The sequence below is a fragment of the Pistacia vera genome, unplaced genomic scaffold (genome assembly GCF_008641045.1).
Source record: "Pistacia vera cultivar Batoury unplaced genomic scaffold, PisVer_v2 Contig825, whole genome shotgun sequence".
In the NCBI taxonomy this organism is placed as follows: Eukaryota; Viridiplantae; Streptophyta; class Magnoliopsida; order Sapindales; family Anacardiaceae; genus Pistacia; species Pistacia vera.
The window spans coordinates 411,113-433,688 of record NW_022196696.1 but is presented as its reverse complement, the minus strand read 5'-3'; the positions used below and the strand labels follow the sequence as shown (position 1 = coordinate 433,688).

At 39.2% G+C, this 22,576-nt stretch overlaps 1 protein-coding gene across 1 annotated transcript; it reads right to left on the bottom strand.

Moving 5' to 3' along the window:
* Positions 1-18,309: 18,309 nt before the first annotated feature.
* Positions 18,310-18,876, bottom strand: LOC116117909 (cysteine proteinase inhibitor B-like). The gene has a single exon (XM_031403904.1). The coding sequence runs from the start codon at positions 18,695-18,697 to the stop codon at positions 18,335-18,337; it is 363 nt and encodes a 120-aa protein (XP_031259764.1). The 5' UTR covers positions 18,698-18,876; the 3' UTR covers positions 18,310-18,334.
* Positions 18,877-22,576: the final 3,700 nt, after the last annotated feature.

The following is a 22,576-nucleotide window of genomic DNA, read 5'->3' as shown; positions in this document are numbered from 1 at the left end:
AGCTAGTCTGCTCGGTGAGCCAGAACCCATGAAAACCCTGCAATGGCCAGAAACAGTAAGAAATACTGTCGTTACCATCGGGATAACGGGCATCACACTGATGAATGCCGAGCTCTAAAGCGGCTATTGAAGAGCTTATCAAGAAGGGGCACTTCAAAAGTACATTGAGACTCCCCGAAAGAAACCAAGGGGAGCGAAAGAACAAGCGCCGTGATCGCAGCGGGTACAGCAGTGTGAACCTAATTTTTGGAGGTCCGCACCTCGCTGGAAACACGCAGGGGCGCAGGACAGGTATGCTCGGGAAGCGCATCATGACCCGATCAGGGTCATGAGCACTCGCAGCGACCTCAGAAGCCAGGAAGGAAGAACCAATCACCTTCTGCGAGAAGGGGCAGCTCGCTTGCACCACCCACACGAGGACGCTCTGGTAATCACACCCCTGATTGGATGTCATAATGTCTGCAGAATGCTGTGGACAATGGAGCGCTGGGAACTTTCTGTTCAAGTCCGCTTCGATAGAATGAACCTGGTCAAGGCCGACCTGAAGCCAGCCTCTTGCCTCTATACGGTTTTACAGGGGATCACCTGATCCAGCGGAACAATCCAGCTCCCAGCACGCTCGCGACTACGACGAGGTGACTAGGGTTACGGAATTCCTGGTCGTGGACTGCCCATCGGCCTTCAATGGAATCCTAGGGCGACCTCTACTGAAAACCTTCAAGGCAGTTACTTCCATTTATCATCTCAAGATGAAGTTCCCCACTTCGTCGGGGATCGGGGAGGTAAGCGGGTCGCAAAGCGCATCACTCGAATGCTATGTAAAAGCGGTCCAAATGGCCGACAAGGGAAGCATTTCGCGGTGCGCGCCCCGTCAGGCTATGGCAATCAGCCGGATCGAGCCACAGCCCTCCGCGGAAGATAATATAGACCCACGAATTCAGGAAATCCCCCGAGCGGCCCTGTTGGATCTGTCCGAAGTATCGGTTGATCAAAAAGAGCCGAGCCGAATGCTAAAGATTGGGAGCTGTCTCAATCCCCAGCTCGCTTTCGAGCTGGTAAACTTCTTGAAAGAGAACATGATGTGTTCGCCTGGTCGCATGCGGATATGGTCGGGATCACCCGGACGTTATTTGCCATTCCCTGAACGTCAGCAGTGAAGCTAAGCCAGTACTCCAAAGAGAAGGGCGATGGTCCAGAGCGGTACGCCGCGTTAAAATCAGAAGTGGAGAACCTTCTCCGAAATGGATCTGTTCGCGAGGCTCTCTACCCGACCTGGGTCGCCAACCCGTCCTGGTAAAGAAGCCAAATGGCAAGTGGCGAACCTGCGTAGACTTTAGTGACCTGAACAAAGCTTGCCCGAAAGACAGTTTCCCCCTGCCAAGAATTGACCAGCTCGTTGATGCCACCTCGGGACACGAGCTGTTAAGCTTCATGGATGCTACTTGGGATACAACCAATCCCGATGTATAACCAGATGAGGAGCATACGACCTTCATTACGGATCGGGGCTATACTGCTACAAAGTATGCCCTTCGGCCTCAAGAATGCGGGTGCGACCTATCAGAGGTTGGTCAACCGATGTTCTCCGACCAGATCGGAGGACAATGAGGTCTATGTAGACGATATGTCGGTCAAGTCCCGGTCGCCTCAGAACTATTACGCATCTCGCTGAGATGTTTGACATACTACGCTCTACAGAATGAAGCTGAACCCTCTCAAATGTTCATTCGGGCTATCGTCAGGAAAATTCCTGGGGTATATGGTCAATCAGCGGGGCATAAAGTAAACCCCGAAAAGATTCAGCTCTGCTTGAATGGAGACCCGACCAGCAAAAAGCAGTCATGAGTCTAAACGGGCGAATAGCGGCACTCAGTCGCTTCATATCAAGGCTAACAGACCGCTGTTTACCATCTTCAATGTTCTGAAGGCTAATAAGAAATTCGAGTGGACTTCGAATGCGAGCAGGCATTCCAGAGTATAAAAGAGCATCTTGGGAAGCCACCGCTCCTCTCTAAACCTCTTCCATAGGAAATCCTGCTCATCTACCTGTCCGTGTCTCAGTTCGCGGTCAGTGCAGCTTTAACCCGGAAGAGGAAAAAGCTCAGTGGCCAGTATATTATGCAAGTAAACGTCTATCGGATCCGAGATGCGGTATCCGAAAATGGAGCGATTAGCTTTCGCCCTACTGATCGCGTCCAGAAAGCTACGACCTTACTTCCATGCCCATACGATCAATGTAATGACAAATTACCCCCTCAGGCAGGTCCTCCAGAAACCAGAGGCCTCAGGAAAACTGCTCAAATGGGCCATGGAGCTGAGCCAGTTCGACCTAAAGTATACGCCCAGGTCGACCATCAAAGGGCAGCTTTGTTGCAGACTTCATCTCGGAATCTCCTATCTCCCAAGCGAGCACAGTCTAGTGAAGTCGGGCAAGAACCTATTCGGGACCTATCGACCTGGAGCCTCTATGTCGACAGGTCATCAAACAGGAAAAAGCCGGTGCCGGTCTTCTCCTGGTGAGCCCCGAGGGAGTCCGAAGTCATGGTATTCTCCGGTTCGAGTTTAAGGCGACCAACAATAAGTCCGAATACGAAGCTCTCTCGCCAGTTGCGACTCGCCAAAGAAATGGGTGCAACCGCTATCAGTATTACAGCGACTCCATGCTGGTCGTCAACCAGATTCTCGAGAATACCAAGCCAAGGAAGGGAACATGTCCGCTACCTGAAGAAGTTAAGGTCTCTCTGGGGTCGTTTAGGCACTTTGAAATCGCTCAGATACCCAGGGAGAGCAACTCTATAGCGACGCCTTGGCAAAGATAGCCTCGTCATTAGATTCTGAGGCTCCTGATAGCATTCCTGTTCGTTTCGTCAATGCTCCGACTATTGCTCGACCGAACAGCATGAACGTGGTTCACCGGACTCCTGGATGACTCCCATTGTACAGTACCTCAAGGATGGGCCTTGCCTAGCGACAAGGTCAAGGCAAGGGTCCTGCGAGTAATGTCTGCTCGTTTCACATCATCGGGGATCAGCTATACGGAGAGGATTCAGTGCCCCTCCTCCGATGTGTAACTAGTGAAGAAGCAGACTACATCATGAGAAATTCATGAAGGATCTGTGGTAACCACACAGCAGCTCGATTCTCCGCGCACAAATTGTTCGTCAGGATATTATTGGCCCCAAATCCAAGAAGATGCGCACAACTTTGTCAAGAAGTGCGACAAATGCCAGCGTTCGCGAACATTCCGCGAGCACTATCTCACGAGCTAGTTACTATGTCAAGCCCCTGGCCATTTTCCATGTGGGGGATCGACTTTATCGGCCCCATGCCAGTTGGAAAGGGAGGGTCAAGTACGTCGTGGTCGCGGTAACTATTTACAAAATGGGTCGAAGCCGAGCCACTAGCCACGATCACGACCAGGAAGTGAAGACTTCGTTTCAAGAACATAGTGTGCCGCTACGGAATTCCTTACACCTTATCTCAGATAATGGAAAGCAATTCGATAATGAGGAGTTCAAGCAGTTCTGCGACGAGCTGGGCATCCATAAAAAATTTGCCTCAGTCGCTAGGCCGCAAGCGAATGGCCAATTTGAAGCAGTCAACAAGACCATCAAGCACACTCTGAAGGCCAGCTCGGCAGCCAAGGAAAATTGGGCTGACGACCTCCCGAGTTTTGTGGGCGTACAGACAACTCCAGACCTCCACCTCGGAAACCCCATTTTCGCTGGCCTATGGCTGTGAGCGATGATCCCTGTAGAGGTCGGACCGGTTCTCTTCGGAGGGACCTGTACAACGAGGACGACAACGAAGCACTTCTGAGAGCAAGTTTGGATCTAATTGAGAGCGTCGCAGCAAGCTTCGCTAAGGATAGCAGCCTCCACAGCGGGCAAAAAGGTTCTTCGACTCAAAGGTCCGCGAAGACTTCCAGGTCGGAGACCTGGTGCTAAAGGAAGTTCTCCTCGGACCAGAGAGCCAAGTGCGGGGGTCTAGGGCCAACTGGAAGGTCCGTACCGGTCGACAAAGTGATCAGACCGGGGACCTACCTCTCAAAATTGAACGGCTCCAAGGTACCCCGAGCTTGGAACGCCGAGCACCTTCGGCCATACTATCAGTAATCCCAAACTCAGCTCATTTTTTGATAATTTCTTTTTCAAGTATTACTCTGTTCGCTTAAAACAGTTCGAATGTGTTCTGTTCGCATGTAAAAATTTATATTAATCGCTTATGTAAATCACAGTTGTAAATAGTGCATATTTATAAAAAAGGCAAACTTCAATTGTAAAGAAATGTCATGTACAAAAAGTCTAGACCCGGGTACAATGGGAACGACTCTCTAACACTAAGCTGGTCGGAAGATCCTTCAAGCCAGAGCCACCTGCCTGGTCGGGTCCCTGGCGCGGGCAGCCTGGTCCTCCTCGGCCATGAGCCGCAAGGTCGCCTGTCAGAGCTCCGAGGTCGGAAAGTCCAAAGCGGTTCCTTGCACACAGGGTGTAGATGGATCCAATCGCCCAGTCCCGCGCCTTCTCCTCCATCCCCTCAGACTGATTCTGCATTTCTGTAGTCAAGAAGTGACTCTCTCCCACTCTCCTGAAGCTCGGCCTCAAAGCTAGTCTTCTTGTTCAGAGGCCCCTTGGTCTTCTTCAGCTCGCTGGGCCCGTTCGAAGGTCCCCGCATCTCCTGGTCCTTCTCTCCGACCTCCTTGGTGACCAGGCGGTTGTCCTTTGAAGCTCTTTAATCTCCTCCGCACATCGGTCGAGCTCCGCCTTTTGGAAATCCACTGTTCGTAAAGCGGCGTCCTTTTGGTGCAGATACCTGTTCGCCGCTTCGAACGCCTGTGTTCTTTCAGCTTCGACGGACTCCAAGCTCTGCTTTAGCTTCGCGACCTCCTCTTCCAGGTCGCTTGTCCCCTTTGCGTCCCCCAGCCGCGTCTTCTCCATGGACATCCTCATCGCAAGCAATCCCTGCGAGCAGAGTACGAGTTAAATAAATCGGATTGAAATTTCAATTACGGCTAGTTTACCTTGCTCATGCTGAAACGACGTAGCCAACAGGTCGTCGCCCGTACTCTCAACTTTGTATGACTCCGATAGCTCGCAATCGAGCAGGCCATAAACGATCGGCTGCAGGTACTCGGGCAGACTCCCCAACGAATCTAGAACAGGTGCGTCCTTTGCCTTGTCGCTTGCACCTGCCTCGCTCACGGCTCCTTGCCCGACCTCCGCATCCCTGGCAAACCTCAGAGCTCTCCCTTGATTCAGTCTCCGACTCGTCAGGCTGAATTTGCTTTCTCTTCTTTGACCTCTGGGCCGGAGCCTTCCGCTTGGGGCGAGCATCGGCGCCTGAGCGGCCTGTTCCGTCCTGGTTGCCCTTGCGCAGCAGGCGGGCTGGGAAGCTGGGACTGTTCGCACCGACTGTGCCGGGACAGGACGAGCAGCATCAGCCTCCCTCTCGATCCTCGATCGAGGAAAGACAAACGGTGCTCGACGGGACTGCCCGGACTCCTTTGAGGGCATCGTTTCTGCATTCAAGGTCGTTAGTAAACGAAATCATTCTACGACCAGAAGGGAACCAAGTGTAACTTACCTTCCGGAGGTTCTAAGGACGCCTGGTTGCTGAAAAAACCGTACTTCCGCAAGTTCGCGGTGGTCACAAGCTTCCTCGCGTCGCGACTATCCTCGTCCAGTACTCCGAGGATACAAGCCTGTCCGAATCAGCGAGTAGCGACTGCTCGGTCGTTCTATTAACTGCAAAACAAAGCAGGTCTTATATGGATCAGGCGAGCAGATCATGAACTCAGCGAGAAAACCTACTTGGATCTTGAAACGGCAATAGCTGTTGTAAAGAAAAAAGAACTTTGTCTCGTAGGCTCCCGCATTGCGGGGGTGCTGTGTATTCCCACGGCAATGGTAGTCGCCGAGCCAGGTAGTACGAGTCCTTGTCCCTACTCTTCTTAAGTAGTAGGCGACACCGAGCTCCACCGCCATTGGCTCTCCCGCCGCTCTCGCAGCACGCGATGTACATCGCGACAGCGATGACACGCATTTGGCGTCAATTGCATCGTGCGATCCCGAAATGATCCAGGACCGACCTGATGAAGGATGGAAGGGAATCCTCCCTCCACCCTTGAAGATCTCCTCAGAGATCGCGGCAAGGCCATCGCCGGCGCCGTGACGATCTGGTGTGGTCGAGGAACACCTCCGTGCGAATATCGTACTGCGTCTTTATTCTATTATATTCCTCGGAAGTGAGAACCGAGTAGACATCGAGGGCTGCTCCTCGGGGACTCCCCGCAGGACGAGCTTGCTCCTTCCTCGGGTCTGGATGTTGACGGTTCCATTCCAGTCTGCAACATCGACAGACACGGTCATTAGGGCCTTCGTGTTCGTCCCATGTAATGACAGAGGACACCTTAAAATCTATAAATGACTCGAGCCGCCATCCATGGCTCGAATCCAATGGCGGCTCGCGTCTCCGGTGAAACGCCAGGAGACCCAACCCCACTATTCAACCAACCGTGCCAAAAAAAAATATAATAAAAATAAGGGAAAAGAAAAACCTTACTCTCAGGATAGCGAAGCTGAGGCCGAAACTCGTTCGATTGCCTGAAAAACGCCGATCGGAAGAAAACTGTTCCTGGTGTAGGTTTTGCACTTGAAGCGAAGAAAATTTCGTGACCTCATCAAAAAATGCAAGTTTTTATATGAGGTTGCGATACGACGGTTACCACCCCTTGGAACTGAAACGACAACCCACTCTCTCTCCCCGCTTGAAGGCGCCCCACGTCGCATTAAATGACGGATAATGGTCGTCGTTTCGATTGCGCTGCGCCACTAACGCTGTCAAACGGTGCCAGCTCAGCACGCGAGGCATTTATGTGCCTGACAAAAGCTTTAACGCGCGCAATCACCTGACAGCGTAAAACCAGGTTCATTGAATCTGTAGAGAGGAGCGCCCCTCAGATCCAGGTCGCTTAGGTGAAGATTGTAGGTCGTTCTGGCAAGGAACTGCCGAGATCGTGTTCGCCAAGGGTTCTGTGCCGAGCTCATCCCGTTCAGGTTTAGCGACCAAAACTCCGACGTAACTTATTTCCAAGGTCCGACCCTCGACCTTAAAAACTAGGGCTTCTGTTATGCCCAGGAAAATAAGGGCTGACGTGGGAAATCATGTGAAGGGTGACCTGCTCCTGTCAGAGCAACGCGCACACGTCAGACCTGCCAAGTGATATGGAGCTCACATGCGTCCATTTTCCCCTGCAATAAGTCGTGCGTTGTCAGCTTGGGAAAAGGAAAATGAGACGTAAAGCCGGATTACATCCTGACAATCACACCAAACCATGGATTTGGTGATGATTATACACTTTAGTTTGATATAAAACGAAGAGGACCCCATCATTAGGGGGATTCGGCCATTTTTCATACAAAGAAAATCTCTCCCCTGTAATCATTTTTGACTTTTTCATCTTATGTAAGTCAGCTCGCAACCGCGACCTGACCCACACTAATATCAATACAAATCAGTGGACGTAGGACTTGCTACCTTAGCATCCGAACCACTTAAAAAACTCCTTGTACATTTATTTCGCTTTATATATTCCATTTTCACGGGTATTAACGGGCCAATCAACGTTACACACGTGAAAATTCGTTGGTGCTTAAACTGAGCATCAACACTACCAAAGTTTAAACCTTTGTCAAGAAAAGCAAAAAAATTTGCAGGATAACCCACTGGGTATTATTGATAAGTCTATAAATTAATCAAAGAAAGAGAAACCTTGTTGAACTTTTAAGCAAGAGACTTGCAGAGCCAAAGGAAAAATTGATTTTGATTATTGAGAAGAGAAAATGAATTATTTTTATTATTATTATTTTATAAATAAAAAAATTTAAGAATGTTGAGAAGAGAACTCACATAGAAAGCAACAACAACTCCAATAGTATAATCTGAAGGCAACTTAATTGAAGTATTGAAGAAGCCATGAAGATAAAGGTCTTGTGACACAAATTCATTTGCTGCAATCAGAATTGACCACCACCTATAGCAAAAAAAGCATCTGATGATAGCATCCTAAAGAAAGACGATAATTGTAAAACCCACAAATCAAACAACAAAATCAATCCAAAAATCAACAAAAAGAGATAGAACAAATATAATTAAAACTACATATCAATATTTGTTTTCCTTTGTCATCACTAAAATTGAATTTATTTTATGTGTATGATGATAAAATGAATGGTTTGGCAGTAGGTCCATAGTTCTACTAATTCATGATATAATATATCAAATTAAAGTCCTATCTTTCTAGTTTCCAAAGATTCAAACTGCTCATCAATTGGATTTTTATTGAGCAAGTTATGACTAATTTACTATTGACTGTTCAGTGAAAATCGAGAAACAGGAGAAATCGAAATGTGTGTGATGATAAAAGGAATAGTTCAACAGTGAGGTTACAGTTATCAAAATTATGCGTATAATATATCAAATTAAAGCTCTGTATGTCTAAAGGTTCAAACCTCTCATCAATTGGATTTTTATTGAGCAAGTTATGGTTAATTTACTACTAACTATACAGTGGAAACCGAAATGTGTGTGATGATAAAAAGAATGGTTCATAAGTAGAGATAAAGTTATCAAAATTAAGTGTATAATATATCACATTAAATCCATATATCTCTAGTTTCTAAATATTCAAACCTCTCATCAATTGGATTTTTATTGAGAAAGTTATGGTCAATTTACTACTGATTGTTCAGTGAAAGCCAAAATGTGTATGATGATAAAAGGAATTGTTTGACAGTGGGACTACAGTTATCCAAATTGAGCGTATAATATATCAAATTAAAGTTTTGTCTATCTAGTTTCTAAAGATTCAAAACTCTCATCAATTGGAGTTTTATCGAGCAAGTTATGGTCAATTTACTACTAATTGTTCAGTAGAAACCTAAATATGTATGATGATAAAATAAATGGTTTACTAAAGCTACATGGTTTAGCATCAAATATCAGTTGATATTTGTTAAATAAATGAAATTAGTTATATTCAGCAACAAACTCTTTTCATGATATATGTATGTAACATAAAAGATATCATCAAAAAGAGATAGAACAATTACAATTAAAACTACATATCAATATTTGTTTTCCTTTAAGAATAATAATAATGGTTCGGCATATTATAAATGGTTTACTAAAGCTACATGGTTCGGCAACAAACATCAGATGATATTTGCGATACAAATAAAATTTTTTATATTCAGCAACAACCTATTTTCGATATATGTATGTAACATAAAAAAATATCAACAAAAAGAGATAGAACAAATACAATTAAAACTACATGTCAATATTTGCTTTCCTTTGTCATCATTAAAATTCAATTGATTTTATGTGTGTAGTGATAAAATAAATGGTTGGGCCATAGGTCTATAGTTATCCAAATTCTTTGTATAATATATGAAATTAAAGTTCTATCTTTCTAGTTTCCAAAGATTCAAACCGCTCATCAATTGGGTTTTTATTGAGTAAGTTATGACCAATTTACTACTGATTATTTAGTGGAAATCGAGAAACCGGAGAAACCGAAATATGTGTGATGATAAAAGAAATGGTTCGAAAGTATAGCTAAATTTATCCAAATTAAGTGTATAATATATAAAATTAAACTCCTATATGTCTAGTTTTTAAAGATTCAAACGTCTCATCAATTGGAGTTTTATTGAGCAAGTTATAGTTAACTTACTACTAATTGTTCAGTGGAAACCGAAATGTGTAATGATAAAATGAATGGTTCGGCATGAGGCTACAGGCATTCAAATTAAGCATGTAATACACAAAAGTAAAGGCTTGTATTTCTAGTTTCTAAATATTTAAACCTCTCATGAAATGGAGTTTTATTGAGCAAGTTATGGTCAATTTACTACTGACTGTTCAATGGAAACCGAAATGTGTGTGATGATAAAAGGAATGGTTCAAAAATGGGTATACAATTATCCAAATTATGTGTATAATATATCAAATTAAAGCCCTATTTATCTAGTTTCTAAATATTCAAACCTCTCATCAATTGGATTTTTATTGAGCAAGTTATAGTTAATTTACTACTAACTGTTCAATGGAAGCCAAAATGTGTGTGATGATGAAAGGAATGGTTCGGCAGTGGGGGCTACAATTATCCAAATTAAGCGTATAATATTTCAAATTAAAGTCTTGTCTATCTAGTTTCTAAATATTCAATCCTCTTATCAATTGGATTTTTATTGAGCAAGTTATGGTCAATTTACTATTGATTGTTCAGTGGAAACCAAAATGCGTGTGATGATAAAATGAATGGTTTACTTAACCCAAATTTAAGGGATTATCATATTAGGACTGATAAGAAATATTTCAAATAACACTTATTAATTGGAAAACAGAATCAGCCAAAATTAATTCATTTAACAAATATACTCGCGCATCAACAGGACATAAACAATAAATCATTCATATAACAAATTAAAATACATGAATGTTTTTACATAAAACATGTTCAACACAATTGAACTGTTTTTACTAATATAGATATGACACATATACACGGTTCGGCTGATAATAGAATCATCCTCGATTTGATCTTAGTAAAGTACATGAACATTTCCTTGAAAACAAACATAACAAAATTTAATCGGTCTTCATGTTAAGATTTTTTAAGGAACAATTATTCATTCATATAACAACTGTTACCTGAAAACGAAATCAGCAAAAGTTAATTAATCTTTATATTAAAATTGTTAAGGAATACACTTACCATTCGGCAGGACTAACACAATTTATCATTCAAATAGATTGACCGAACAAAAACAATCATTCAATCAAATAATAATAGTTAAAATACTTATGAGATATACTTATAATTTCGTATTAAAATAGTTGAAAGATATGCTTATAGTTCAAAAGAACGAATCAAAATAACAACTCATTTGACAATGTCAATCGGACATCCTGCCTTTTGTTCCATGCGAATTCATGAATCTTTGACCTATAAACAACAACAACAACAACAAAAACATAAATAAATAAAAAATCATTGATTAATAAAATCATGAAGAACAGACGTATTACTGACACAAACTAACATGACCTATAAACAATTAACAAAAGACCAGACGTATTATTGACACCAACTAACATATTGTGATAATACACAACTGAACATACGCCTATTTTAAAACCCTTTATTTAAACCTTTCGAATGCGAACACAATTAAATACGAATTGAATACGAAGAAAGGTTTGCAATGTTAATACAATGCACCTATATAATTATTAATAAACATGTATGTTTTAACTACCTATACAATGCACCTATGTAATCCAATCTTTATATCTATTGGAATACGAATGCAACAATTAATATTGTCTACATCATCACCAATAAAATTCAACCACATGGCAATCACAAATCCAAGGTCTCCTTATGGTTAGACCTTTAGAATGCCAATGCAGTGCACCTATATAATTAGTATTATTATTGATTATTAATACAACAATGCAATGCACCTATGTAATCCAATATTTATGTCTATTTATTTAGACTTTAGAATACGAATACAACAATTAATATTGTCTACATCATCACCAATAAAATTTAATCACATGACATTAAAAAATATAAGGTGTCATAATGGTTAGACCTTTAGAATGTCAATGCAATGCACCTATATAATTAGAATTGTTCCAATTTTTTTAATTAATTAATAATTATAGATGGATTAATAAATACCAATCAAATGTGTCAAGATAGAACAATTTGATTGGCTTGTCAATCCAATGTGTCAAAATTGAGCAATTCTAGAGTTTCCAAAATGTGCCACATGACGAACAACCCACATGGGTATTCATGACGAACAACTAGCATGGGCATTCATGAATTTTAGAGCTAAAAATATCTCATTAAACCACACATCCAACGTGGCAAGAGAGAGCAATTCTAGAGCTCCAAAATAAAACAATTTTAGAGCTAAAAAAAAAAAAAAAAAAAAAACACTATTCTATGTGTCACTCAAATAGGTATGCTTTTACCTTTGGATTTGGAATACCAATTCAACAATTAATATCTCTCTACAACATCACCAATAAAATTCAACTACAGAGCAACCACAAATTCTATGTGTCAAAATAGAACAATTCTATGAGTTCCAAAATGTGTCACATGGCGAACAACCCACATGGGTATTCAGCTTTATGTATATATATCTATGAAATGAAAAAACATGGCCAGTAAGCAGTAACCCTCCTAGTGTACAATAAATATCACACAAGAACACTTCGTTTTTCTAATCATCTCACGCACCCAAACACAGATTGTGAAATATCAGTAATAATTGTTAACGTTATTATTCGAGTTGACGATAGAGCTGGTCAAGGACTGGTCCCAAGTAGGCCCGGGCCTGGGCCCATTTAGGACGAGTCGCTCATGGGCCTAGGACCAGTCCCAAGCCCATGAGCAATTTCAAGGCCCAGACCTATAGGCCTGCAAAATTTTATTTTCCCCCTATATTTTTTTATATTTTAGGAGCGAAATGAAATTATGTAGGGGGTTTAGTAATTTTCACGGGTAGATTAGTAAGTTTTTAAAAGTTTAATTAATTTAAAAAAATAATAAATTAATGGTTAATTTTAATATAAATGTAACATTCACACAATCGCGCTTCACAAATAAACAATTAAATAATTTTTTTAATTAAATTATTCATCTTCATCGTCAACAATATTTAAATCATTAAAATCTGTGTTCCTAAAGAGTTCGAGTAGTTCGAGATTTTTAGGGTGTTGTTGTAGTCTTCTCTCTACATGAGTCCAATCCTGTAAACACGTTATCACTTCGATCATCTCATCAGTTAAAGAACATATTCTGTCTTCAACAATCTAGCCACTCGTTGAAAATGCTGACTTGGATGCAATTGTAGAAACCGGCACAGATAAAATATCACGTGTCATTTGGACTACAATAGGGAATTGACTTTGATATTGGTTCCACCATTGAAGCAAATCCATCTCATGTTTCTCCTTCATCGTCATGTAGGACAGGTCCATTTGTAGGTAGTGATTTAGTTCATTTGGTCCATGTATGTACCAGTTGGAGCTGCTACTTCTGCTATGTTCCATATACGTCCACATGCTTGATCCTTGATGGAGGTTTTCATCAGGGTCCTGATCGTTTCTCCTTAACATTCCACTTCCACTTCCATTGTACTTCTTTTGATATAAAGAAAAAAAGTTATCCAATTTTCGGTCAAATAAGACGTATAATCATGTCCTAAATGTTGGTCTATCTCAATAATTATACAGTTAACTACGTATAATTTAAACCTATGATCTACAACAAGGCCTAATCCATATAAGAATGGAACATCTAACCCATATTTCTTGTATTTTTCTTCCATATTTAAAACAGTTTCCATTAAAATGTCATTATATCTATATTTAGCAAAAGTTTTAGAAATTTGAAGTAAAATATCTAATGCTAAATTAGTAGTCGAATAATAAATACCACTTAATGTATTAGTGGAATCATAAAAAAATTTAAGAAATGAATAAAAAGTTCACAAATTGCCCAATCATCATAGCTGACAACTTCCTCTGGATGGTTTTTCCGGTTGACAAAATCTGTAATTTGTCTTGCAGTTGGCAAAGTTTTTTCCAACATCAAGTAGGCGGAGTTCCAACGGATAGGCATGTCTATACGTAACTTCAAAGGTCGAACCGGTGGGTCCTCTTGCCTACAATATTTGACATACTTCTGCCATATTTTATTGCTACCGCTGACGATAAATCGGATAGCTGCGCGTACCCTCTCCATCTTCGAATGTAAAGCATCTAAACCTGCTTTAACAATCAAATTGATGATGTGGCAAGCACATCTCTGGTGAAAAAATGTGTCTTCATCATGCGGATCCAATCTCTTTTCAAATACAGAGATTGTCACGATGTTAGCAGCTGCATTATCAAGCGTTAGCGCTACAACTCTATCAGTTAATACGTATTCTTGCAAAACTTCAAGAATTGTAAAATAAATAGTGTCAGCACTATGTTTTTCATATAATGGTTTAAAACCCATCATTTTTTTGTTGTAAACCCCAACTATGATCTAAGAAATGTATTGTGACAGTTAAAAAATCTGTTTTTGATCTACAAGCCCATATGTCTGATGTAAGTGCAATAGATATATTCCAAAAATTTTGAAATTCGTTTTTAAGTTAATTATTTATTTTGTTATAAAGTTTTAGTATATCTCTTCTACTTGTACTTCTACTAACAGGGGTATATGCTGGACAAAATGTAGTTTTAATCATGTGAATAAAATAAAGACTTTCAAATAAACAAATGGGAGAGTCTATAACAACTATGAATCTTGCTATTTCCTCTTGTGCAACATGTGCATTGTATTGCTATGTTGAGAGAGTTGAGGATTGTGGATTAAAATTAAGTTGAATTTGAATTTGCCTACCTGATACGGTTGAAGATGTACCAGACAACTGCATTATTGAGGGGTGCTTCTTCTCCAATTGTCTTCATATCGTCAAAGTCCCCTTCTCAGCGCCAATAATGGTTCCACAAAAATGACATACCCCACACGATTCTTCCCCTTCTCCATTTGTCTTTGGTCATTTTGATTTGGTGAAGTGTTGTCATACATCGGACACGACTCTCTTTGACGATCGGGGGGGTTAGGCCATGCCCGTGCCCATTGAGTCGTAGCTCGCTTGTGTTTGGTTGCATCTCGTCCTGGCCGAATGTGGTTGTTGAATTGCAGTTGCCGCCTCTAAAGGAAAGGGTGAAAATGGATTGAACCCTTCCATTTCTTCGGTGGATAGAACGTAAAACTCATTTGGGGATAATCCTTCGAATGCATCATTTCGGGAATCCATTATGAATTTATGATAAAATAATAAATAATTAAAATGAAAAAAACTTAAAATAATATATGATAAGAGAGATATTGAAAAATAGAAAAAAATGAATAATATATATAAATAATAAATTATATATGAATAAATTATAAATATAAATTGAATGAGAATTTGATTGGAGTAGAGAGTAAGAGATTGAGTGGTGTGGAAAAAATGAGCAATTTAGGAGATATTATAGTTTAGGGAAATGAAAAAAAAAAACCTCCCCCCCCCCCCCGCCCCCCCCCCCCCCCCCCCCCCCCCCTGACGTTGGCTATACCACGTTATTAAATGGCATGCAAATTTTTTTTTCTTAAATTTTGTAGAAGAAAATTTAACCCCCTACGATTTTTGTTTATTTCAAAATTTATAGGGTGTTTTATGTAATTATCCTGGGGCTAAAACAAATAAACCAAAGGGGGCGTTTGGTTGGGGGTTATAGGGGATTACTGAGGTAATGTCATCTTATATTACTTGATTACCATGTTTGGTTGTCAAGTAATATAAGATACCAGTAATCTTCAAATACCAATAGTGGTTACTATTGGTAATATCGGAGGTAATCTGATTACCTCAATTTTCTTAGGTATTCTGAGATTAACAGGGTTATCTTTTTTTGTTACAATTTTATCCCTCATTAATAAAAATTTTGGACAATAATACCCCTACTTTAAAACAAATTTACATTAATATCCTATTTCAATTTTACCCCTGTTTAATTAAAATTTTGGACAATAATACCCTTATATTTAAAATAATTTACAGACCACCACTGCCACCCAGCCACCACCACCACTGCCACCCAGCCACCACCACCACTGCCACCCAGCCACCACCGCCGACAGCGGCCAACCACCATGGGCCGCCGCCGAAAAATCATCGGAGTCCCTAAAAAATAACGAGACTCGGTGGGAGACACCGGGAGGCTTCGATATGGCCGTTTCTGGCCATATTGATGGCCGAAAACGGCCAGATCCCTGGCCATTATCGGCCAAATCTGGACCATGGACCTGGCCATTAGTGGCCAGATCTCGTCTAGATCTGGCCAATAATTGTCAGGGATCTGGCCGTTAGCGGCCATATCTGGCCTGATATGGCCGTTTTCGGCCATCAATGTGGCCGAAAACGGCCATATCGAAGCCTCTTGGTCACGGTCAACTGCTGATGGAGACTTTCGACGGCGGTCTGCGGTGGCGGCAAGTGGCAGGGGTGATTTCATAATAAATTAAAGTTTTATATAAGCGGGGGTGTTTTAACTAAATCTGAAATATTGGGGGTTAAAAGAAATTATTCAAAAGTTAATAATAAAAATATTATTATATTAATATTTGAAAAGGGGATAATTTGGTAATTTAAATAACATACCCACCAATTTATTCCCCATAACCAAACATATTAATATAACATACCCACCAACTAACCAAACACATTTTTCTAAAGATTCCTAGTAATCTTTCAAGGTAATCTATCTTTCCAATGATCTAACATTCCTAGCAATTTAATATTCTTAAACCAAACGCCCCCAAAAAGGTTTGGGCCCAAGCCTTGGAGGAGGGTCTAGTGGAGGGACCGAGCCCTCCTCCTTAGGCCTGGTCCGGTTTTGGGACCAAACCTGCTAGGACCGGGTTTTTGGACCCAATCTCAAATGCCCAACTCTAGTTGACGATATTAATCTCCTAAACTACCATAAAATAACAACAGATGAATTTTAGATATCAAAATAAAAGATTAAAAAGTAAAAAATAATTTAGTAATATTTACTAACGGTTTATAAAAAAAAAAAAATCATTAACAAAAGATAATAATTTTTGTTATTTTGAAAAAACTTAAAATATAATTCTCTGTTTTCTTAATTCTTAATTTTAAGTTATTAAATGCTCGAATAAAACATAAGAGAATGATTTTATAATATTTATTAAATTATAATAGTGTAAATATTTTAAGATTTAATAATAGGGTAAATATTTAGTAAATCATAATAATATAAATAGTATCCATTCATTACCGATAATTTCTGGATTGTTGCTTTTGTTATGGGTTTATGCCCATTTTAACTATTGTTATTTCATTCTTCTTGAAGGGGAGAACGACCTTTTCCCACCCAAGGTTTGGGGAAATGACACTTTCCCACCCTCTAAGTTTCAAAAAGACAATTTTCCACCCACCATCCGTTAATTTAACTGAAGAAAGATAAAATGGTAAATTCAAAAAACAATTAAAAGGCTATTATGTTATTTTATCCCCTATATATAAGCTTAAAAGAAAAACAAAAACCCTAAATTCAAACCCTTCTACCCTTCTTCCCCAAAATCTTTCAAACCCAAAACCCATTGGCGATAGTAGATGGTTGAATCCGATCAAACGAGATCTAAAAGTTTACAGCTAGAAAACTTAAAGATCACGCCACCTCCACCTGTGCTAGGAGTCGTAGTGGATGTTGTTGTTGTTGTGGAGGTTGTAGATATTGCGTTTGATGCGTAGCGATGGTGGTTGATTCTGTGGAGGCTGTGTCATTATAGTGGAGGATTTTGGGGCAGCGATGACAAAGGTTAGGGCACCAAAAGAAAAGGGGGAGGAGAATTTTGGGGCGGTGTGCTCCAAATTGCGTGCCCTACAAGAATGTCTCAAGCATTGGAATAAAAATGTTTTTGGTGATGTTCATTCAAAAGTGGAGAAGGTCAGGTTGCTTCTTGCCTAGGTGCAGCTTTCCAATTCATAGATGTCTTATGCTACTGAAGGTTTTGAGGAAGAAATTAAAGCTAAACAAAACCTGGTGGAAGCTCTTCAATGTTAGCATACTTTTTGGAGGGAGAAATCTCGGGTTTCTTGGTTAAAAGAGGGGGATAGATGTTTCAAATACTTCCGTAATTGTGCAAAGATTAAACGTGCTAAATCTTTTATTCATGCCCTCTCTATTGATGATGTTTTAGTGCAAGATAAGCGAGGAAGAAAGATGAAAGAGGGATCGGGATTTTTTCTTTTGGCAGGTGAAGAACTTGAAGATTTTTAAGTAGGCTGGATTCGCTTTGCAACTTTTTTCAGTTTTTTTATAATTTTTTTCAGTTTGGATATGGATTTCGATTGAAAGGTATTTCCATCTTTGCACTGATTATCAACAGATTTTACTAACGTTTCTTAACGATGGGGGGAAAATTGTCGTTTTGAAACTTAATGGGTGCGAAAGTGTCGTTTCACCAAACTTTGGGTAGGGAAAATGTTGTTCTCCCTTCTCGAAGATCACATGAAACATAGATTATGAAATGTTAGTAAATAATTGTTAATGTTATTATTTGATTATTCTTGAAGATTACATAAACATGATTACATTACATGCATAAGATTAACCCATAACAAAAACAAAAATTAAGAAAAGAAGAAACCTCATTATTAAACTACAAACACCGCCACCATCACTTTGAAGGAGCAAAGTTTAACAACTCCTTGGAACGAAGCCATGGCTTTATGACCACAACCGAATCAAACACCTTTCTGTCCCCTCTATGCGTGGTGGCCTCAATCTTCAGGTAATACTTGAACCCAGAAACCACCTGCTTTTGGGCCTCAACAACCTCTGAGAAAACTAGATCTCCATAACCATTTATGCCTTGTCGATTGAATTCCTCTACAGAAAACCTCCCAAGATCTTGCACCTCTTTGTTTCTCTTCACGTCCTTCACCTCTCTTTTTCCTCCCACAAAACCCTCATACGCCGTAACAGATACAATGATGCACACCAACACCACACTGAATATCAGAGCCCTCGGTTTCGCCATTTTCTTGTTATTTGATAATCTTTTTGGTAGAGACGTTTGAGGTCATATAGCTTTATAACGGGAGCTGTGGAAAGTGTTTGGACACGCAAATTAAGGTGGCAGCCACGATCGACGTGCCGCGTAATTTTAACAGGAAGGAAATGGACAAAGGATTGCAGCAAGTTTCTGATGGGATTGTCCTTTCTTTTTACAAAGAAATCTGAAATGAGGAGATGGGTGTTCACGGCCATTCTTATCGTCTCGGGTTGTGCTGCTTTGGTGATTGATGTTACGTATTTGAGATTGTGAGAGGACGACACGCACACAATGCAGTTGGACACTTGGACGTCTGCCTCCCTGGATATTGCATGCTGGCAACCCTCAAACTAATTACATCCCATGCCATTATCAAAACAATTATTTTTTTTTTGTTTTTATGTTTTCTAAATAAACTCTCTTTTTTATTAAATTTTATGTATGGCAATTTGACAAATATCCATTAACTTGTAAAACTGTAAAGTCTAATCACTCATTAACGATTTACTAACAATAGATGGATTTTTATTATTTTATAAACCTTAAAAAGATTTTTGTTATTACATTATACCTCGGGTTCTATTGTAAAATATCTCCCCAGTCAGTTACCCTCTGAATATTCCTCAATGAAAATCCAGAGAATTCATATTTGGGAAACGAGTTGTATTTAGAAAACTTGTACAAGAATAATAATAATGTCCGAAACATTACTATAAGAAGTACCACAGAATCAAAATTTGTACCTTTAAAAATAAAAATAAAAACTTAAATTCATTTGGGCATCAATCAATCGAAACGTATTAATGTCATTTTCATTCACATGGTGGAAGCTTCAAAAAGGTGTTTTCAAAAACATTTGCCATTTACATCAAGATGACAATAAATTATCTCCCCTCACGCATAGCCTTGCTGTCTTCAGCATCCCTCGCTTTTGGATTTCCTGTAAAACATTCAATCATGAAAGGGTGAGCACTAATCGCTTAGTTAGGAATGATCCATTTAATACTAAGTATGTTATTTAACATTTATTCAAACACATCCATTCACATACCACACGTTTTTAGCATCTAAGTATGGTTCATTTTCTTTACTAAGTCATATATTTTTCATCATCTTCCCCATGGTCATATAAAACATCAAGTGTACACATACAAATAAATATGTAACCATAGTGCACACACATCACATGTCATGATGTAACATCTAAATATCATCTAACATAAGTACAAATCATCACATAATGTAAGTAACATCATAACTCATGTAATGCAACTAAATGCATATGAATCATCCAACGTTTAGCCGATCAAACTTTTCTTAGTGTCTTAAGCAATTCATATCATCTAGCCTCAAATTCATCTAGAGCTCATATCACCAAGAGGCGTGTTATGCGTTATTTAGCATCTAAAGCATATCTTCATACTTCCTTTCACCTAGCTTCAAATTCATCTAGCGCTCATATTATCGGGAGGCGTGTTTATACGTTATTTAGCATCTAAAGCATATATTCATATTTCCTCAACCGGAATACGAGGATATGCTCACGCGTTAATTAGCATCTAAAGCATTTATTCATCTTTCCTCTCATCTAGCCTCAAATTCATCTATGGATTATCAATCCATTTACATTACCTCTTGCTCACATTCATCATCTTGAAACATATATTACATTGCATCTTCATGCCATTTCATAACAATAATCATGCATTCGCATCCATGACCATGTATATCTTTCAAAGATCATCTAACTAATGGGTAAACATTAGTACATGGCTTAATTACAATAATACATTAATAATCAATTCATAATCATAAGAATTGATCATGTTAAATCTTAAACTTTAATAACCAGAAGTTTATTCTTCAAGCCATTTTACATCCATTTCTCAAACGAATTGGCTCTTGGCATAAACATAAATGTTATAGGGCTATGTCTTAAATTTCTAATGCTTCAAGAATCATCTCATTTAGAGTTTTATAACTTAAGTTATGGTCAAAATACTGAAGCATGTTTAACATAACCCCTAAAATTGTCAAATCTGAATCTTTCATATTAAACCATGCCATATCAACTTCTATTGACAATTAACAAATACGTCAACTTATGGATCAATTAAATCTCCCCTTAATAGTCTTTAACATCTTAAAGGAAGTGTAAAAGCTCATTCCCATGATCATCCATCATTGCTATAACACTGTAAGTTAATGCAAACAACAAATCAACACTTCTAATAACAACCATTCAATACCATGTGGCCTCCAATACTACAAGTTTTGCAACAATCAACATCAATACTTCATTTTCTTCAATTAAACATAACAACTCATAAAACATAAATGGCAATAACTTCATGTATAATGAATTCAAGGCAATAAATAACATTAATGAGTTCAACTACACTTCCCATCAACTAATTCTATGCCTTAAAGCCTTAATTTAAGGTTTCATTAAAATCTACAAACCCTAGCATAATCCCTAAAGTCGTGAGAGGTTCTTCCTTACCTTTTTAAAGAATTCCCCCACCAAATCCTTTGCCTTTATCTTCTTTTACACCTTAATCCTACATATATAACATTATACCTCAACATCTACCTCAAATCTTCAAATCACATCAAAACTAGAGTTTTTAATCCTTACCTTAAACCCCTCAATTTGAAGATTCAAGACTCCTATCTTGTTCTCCTTGAAAAATTATGCAAAACTCCTTTAAAACATAGAGAGAAAAAACTTGTTTCATGGAAGATTTGAGAGAAAATGGAAGAAAGGTTGAAGAAATGATATCTCTTTTGGGTTGAACGAATTTCCTCTCATTTATAGGAAAATATTTCATTAATTTTTCAAAATTATTTATTGGCCCAATAATTTTAATTGTATAACTCATAAGTCCTTAATTCTTCATATAAGGGAATTTTGGTCACTTGGCACTAAACATAATTATTACTTAATTAATGTCATTAAATGCAACGATGCCTACTCATCCTTGACCTTTGCAATGCTTATCCATAGGAAAAATGATTGTTTTGCCCCTAATACCCTTTTATGGATAATTAATTCATACCGTTACAAATGAATTGACTATTTTGCCCTTAGTTAGATTTTATATTTTTTAACATAAAATTAACATCTAAAGGACTATTTTGAGTTGGAACATGCCTTTGACATCTTGGTTATTACATCTATGTCTTTTAACTCTAACTAAAACCTAGGAAAATCATAACAAAACTACATTCTCTAATTTCTACAAACCACAATTCACGGAGGACACTATATAAGTTTTTTTTTGTTGAAAGGGTCTACCTCATCTATATTATATGATTAATGCACTAATTAATTATATTAATTGATTATTTAAAATTGATGAATGGAAACATGATACATATGTTATATGACACTTTGTTCCTAGGAGCCTTCCTGCCATTAGAGTGGGTCAAATCTTATTCGGTAAACACAAACATAGGTCAAAGGGGGCAAGTAGGGGTGTTGTTGGCGTTAACCCTTCAACGCTCAAGTCATACACGTCTTTCTTTGGTGTTATGCCTAATTAGGTCACAAGAGGTCAAAACTGTAACTTCAGCCCACACACACTTGTTTAGTGGGTTTGTTAAGGCTTCATGGGATGTATTTAATATGCCTATGCCTGTACAAGGGTTTGCTTTTCAAAGATGTAGAGTTTTTGTATGGAATTTCATTGAACTTTATAATAAATTTCAACTATGGGTTACTCGGGTTTGCTAAAGGAATATTTACTTGGACAAAATTCCCATTAAGGCATTGTAATGTGTTGATGCTTGATTTTGATACCAACTACTCGCACATGGGAAATGCTGAGCTGACTCAGAAGACACACGTGTATATGGAGATAT

What these genes read in the sequence shown, in the direction of transcription:
- LOC116117909 (XM_031403904.1), bottom strand. Translation starts at nt 18,697, where the DNA reads ATGGCGAAACCGAGGGCTCTGATATTCAGTGTGGTGTTGGTGTGCATC.